The sequence below is a fragment of the Primulina tabacum genome, chromosome 4 (assembly GCF_025594145.1).
Source record: "Primulina tabacum isolate GXHZ01 chromosome 4, ASM2559414v2, whole genome shotgun sequence".
Taxonomy (NCBI): domain Eukaryota; kingdom Viridiplantae; phylum Streptophyta; class Magnoliopsida; order Lamiales; family Gesneriaceae; genus Primulina; species Primulina tabacum.
In genome coordinates this window covers 32,454,357-32,458,737 of record NC_134553.1, presented here as the reverse complement: position 1 = coordinate 32,458,737, position 4,381 = coordinate 32,454,357, and the positions used below count along the sequence as shown (strand labels likewise).

Genomic DNA, 4,381 nt, shown 5'->3' with positions numbered 1-4,381 from the left:
AATGCTGATTCGATTTCGGTCTTAACCGTAACAACAGGTAAGAAATCAGCGGGAAAAAAATGTAAACAAAGTGCTGAAATAGAATATCGTATTGTCGATGGCATGAACAAATTCAGTGGCATGACAAAGATTAGCATAGAAGACCTCTAAAAAAAATGGATATGATCATGTTGCGATTAAAGATGTGCTCGATGCTATGAATACAATTTTAGAGATGACAATAGATGATAGAGTTTTTGTAGCTGACAAGTTAGTGGAGAATCCAAAGAGATTGGCATTTTTATTCAGTTGAGTAGGCGAGAATCGAAACTCTTTGGTTAAGCAACTCTTAAAAAAAAGTGAGTTTGATATTTATTTCTTAGACCACGTGTTAATATTCTATTCTATATCAGTTGTGTTTTGAGAAACATGATTCAAAACAATGATTTATTTTATTTTGACAAAAGCTTTTTCATAAATTTGTCACACTACATTTCGTACTTTAGTTTTTTATATATATAATATTTTGAATTTGGCTTTGTCGTTTTGTATTACTTTGTTTAAACTTTTTTATATGTAGTTAATTAATTTGAAATGTTTATTGAGTACAAAAATATATACGAATATATAGATACATATATATATAAACACTAATACATATATATAGCTTAATTTAGTAATTTAAGAATCGAGATATGCAAGTTCAAGATCACGATAACAATGAAAAAAAAATTTATTTGTTATTACAATCTAACATATAGATATAATCATCTCACACTTATCATATCCTAAGTATCAAAGATGGGTGGAGGTTCCATGTTTATTGTTTGGAATGGACATAGAATAGATATTATAGCGCCCACTAGCTAACCTTCGTAGAGTTGAGTATGTAGGCGAGGGGTGATGAGCACTTCCAATGGATTTGCCCTGGGTATGGTGACTCCAAACCCAACACTCATGTCCACTTTCTGGTCTCCGGGGGTCACAAAGTCGAAACCCTGAAGCAAACGTGCAAGAGTCAGGTTCCCTACATGCGCCACGAACGTAATTCCAGGGCACATCCTCCTGCCCGAACCGAATGGAGTGTACTCAAAGTGTTGCCCAAGAACATCCATTTGTGCTTGTCCACTCAAAAATCTCTCGGGCTGGAACTCTTCCGGCTCGGGCCAGAACTGAGGATCACGATGTAGTTTCCACAGGTTTACGAACAAGAGCGCGCCTTTGGGAACGAAATAACCACATAGTTCGGAGTCTTCCACGGCTTCGTGGGGCACGGATAGCGGCAGCGGGGGATACAGGCGCAGGCTTTCTTTAACGACGGCTTGGAGATAGACTAGGTTCTTGAGATCAGATTCTTGAACCCATCTTTGCTTCCCAATTTTGGAATCTATCTCTTTTTGGGCAAGATGCATCGCTTCCTTGTGTTGTACTAGAAGTGACAAAGCCCATGTTAGGAACACGGATGTCGTGTCAAATCCCCCTAAGATCACATTCTGCATTAACAGATCAGTACTCTAATTCGAGATTTTTGAAATATTAATGGAACTCTTTAGACCGATTGGATATATATAAAACCTTTTGATTAAGAGATATTCTTTAATCAAACATGCTTTCTATAATGAGTTATTAATCAAGAAAAAAAAATTTTAATTAGTTGTTTTATGATCGGATAGAATATTGCAAGTTTATTTTTTTATAAAATAATTTGATAATCAGGACAACGTACAAAAAAGTCACGTTTTCTATTAAGAAAGAATGCAATTTCAGTTATTTAATATATATTTCTCCTTTGGCCATTTATATTTTTTCTTTGTGATTTCGAATTTTCGATACATTATGTTAAATTCTGGTCCTAAAGCCATCTTCTAACCATTACGTTATCTTAGTGTCGCACTAACTTTAAAATAATGTAATATCTACACCAAATACAATTTTTTAATCACTTTGTTAAAATTTATTGTTTGAAATAATACATTTTAATAATTAAATTAGATTATAAAACTAATTATATAATATTTAGAGTTAAAGTAAAATAACATAAAAAACAATTACAAAAATAAAACAAAAAAAAAAGAAAAAAAATAGACAACGCTATTGCTACAGTGTTGCACCAAATTTGGTGCTAGCAAATCTCTATCTTGGCGTCAAACATAGCGCTGGGTTGGAAATGAAACAAACTACATCATGTTGCTTTTTACGCTAATTTAGAGCTCGATTGGAGAAGCTCTAATACGCTATTTTTGGTAAGGTATGTAATCAGTGATCGAGTGTTTTCTACACGAGGAATATCCTAAATTTCATAAGTCAATAATAGGGAAAATAAAATTTTATTTCATTATATTTTTCTATTTTGTTTTAATCAATTATAAAATTTGATTTTGATATATAAATTTTAATATTTTTTTCCCACTTTTCTGTCTGATTTTTCGGAATACTAATTGAGATTTGTTTTGGTCGATTTCACGTTAATGATTAAATCAAAATAACATATAAATAAAATTTAAGTATATCAAACAAAAATTTGAAAACGCAATGGATTATGTTCCTAAATTAATTACATAAAATTTGAAATTATTTTTCAAAGCTTCCAGAAAACGCACACGTTAATCAATGGATGGAGCGTACAAGGACACGTAGACAAAAAGTTGACATACCACAATCGTAGCTTTGATGATGGTCATCTTCGTCTTGCCGTGGATCTTCTCCAGCCTGTCATCAATGTTGGAAAGCAGCACATCTATGAAATCTGGTTCATCTCTCACTTCCCCGCTCGATCTTCTCCTCAGATGTTCGTCAATCCACGCCTCAAGAATCCCATCCAATTCCTCAGAAACCTTCTTCATCCGCTTGATGTACCCCTTCGGATCCACCCATTTCAAGAATGAAAATGGGATCACGTCAGATAAAACAAACTGCCCCGTTAGATTCGTAATATCACTAATAAGTCTTCTAAAGATCCTGACTTCCTCAGGCACATATCCGTCGGGATCGCTGCCGTATCGTTTACCGGCCAGCGTCTTCACGATTATGTTCAGAGTCATCTGCTCAGTCCACTGACTAAGATTCACGGGTTTGGGTTCGGGGTTTTGATTCTTTATAGCTTGGAAGTAGAGTTCCTTGATGCTCAGATCGATCTCTGAAACCCGCAGATTCTTCATTTTCTCGATGCTGCGGGTCGAGAGAACCTCGGATGAGACCAGCTTCCGCATGTCCCGCCAATACAAGCCATTGGCGAAGCCGAAAGCTGAGCTATCGTACACAAGGTGTTCTCCAGGGCTATTTCTTGGTCGATTGGCGAATGACTTGTCTCTAATGGTGAAAGCTTCCATCACGGCCTTACGGCTGCTGATGACGACGGCGTGTTGGAGCCCTAGTCGGAGGCTGAAAACGGGGCCGTACTTGTCGGCGAGCTTGCTGAAAGTGAAGCAAGTGTGGTCGTCTCCTCCGAGAAGATGGAGGTGGCCGAGTATGGGCCATGCCTGCGGGGGTTGCGGGGGAGAAAGCAGGTTCTGGGGGCTCGATTTTTTGGGGTTTCTCCGCCATGAAATGTACTGAAAAGTGGCGAATAGCAGTAGACCAGAGATGAAGAAGATGACAACCATCTCGAAAAATGAGTGAAAATTCAAGCTGAGAGGAATGATTTTGAAATAAGAACACACCCATTCATCGTAGAGGCTATGCTATTATATCATTGGATATAAACGAACTAAATCGTTCGTGAGCTATTCGAAACTTGATTCGATAAAAACTCGTTTAATGAGCCTCGTTAAGATAAATAAACCAAACTCAAATTTACAGTATTCGACTCGTTAGCTCATGAACATGTTCGTTGGTAAATTCATGAGTAGTCTTTTAAATAAAATAATAATAATTTTGATATTTGATTTAATGATTTTACTTATTATTTAAGAAATAAATAATAAAATCTATTAAATTTATTATTATAATAAATTTATAAATTTTAATAAAAATAATATATTTTTCTTTAAATATATAATTTATTTTTTAATTAATTTAATGAAAATTTAAATGTATAATTCATATTTATTAAGTTTGTTTAGGCTTGATAAAGGCTTGAATAAGCTCGTGAGCCATGCATATATTCGTTAAATAAAGCTCGAGCTCGGTTCGATTATAAACGAACCAAGCTCTAACATTCAAGAGCTCGGCTCGGCTCGATCCCTAATTATATCCAAAAACCAAAAGAAGAATGGAAATTGATGTTTCCGATGGTATATCTGATGTTTGAATCAATTGGGCTCACTTTAATATATGCTAGTGTAAAGTATTTTTTTAATAAAATTATCGTGGAAAGTGCAATTGAAATAAAATAAAAGACAAACATATAATATATACATCATATAAGAATAATTTTAGAAAAAAAATGATGTTTTTATTTATC

At 34.8% G+C, this 4,381-nt stretch overlaps 1 protein-coding gene across 1 annotated transcript; it reads right to left on the bottom strand.

Annotated features, from left to right (window-relative positions):
* Positions 1–673: 673 nt before the first annotated feature.
* On the bottom strand, positions 674–3,679 carry LOC142543207 (vinorine hydroxylase-like). The gene is made up of 2 exons (XM_075650315.1): positions 2,634–3,679; positions 674–1,472 (listed from the first exon to the last, which is right to left on the bottom strand). Exons 1-2 carry the CDS (start codon positions 3,579–3,581, stop codon positions 846–848), a joined length of 1,575 nt encoding a protein of 524 aa, XP_075506430.1. The 5' UTR covers positions 3,582–3,679; the 3' UTR covers positions 674–845.
* Between the last annotated feature and the right edge of the window lie 702 nt (positions 3,680–4,381).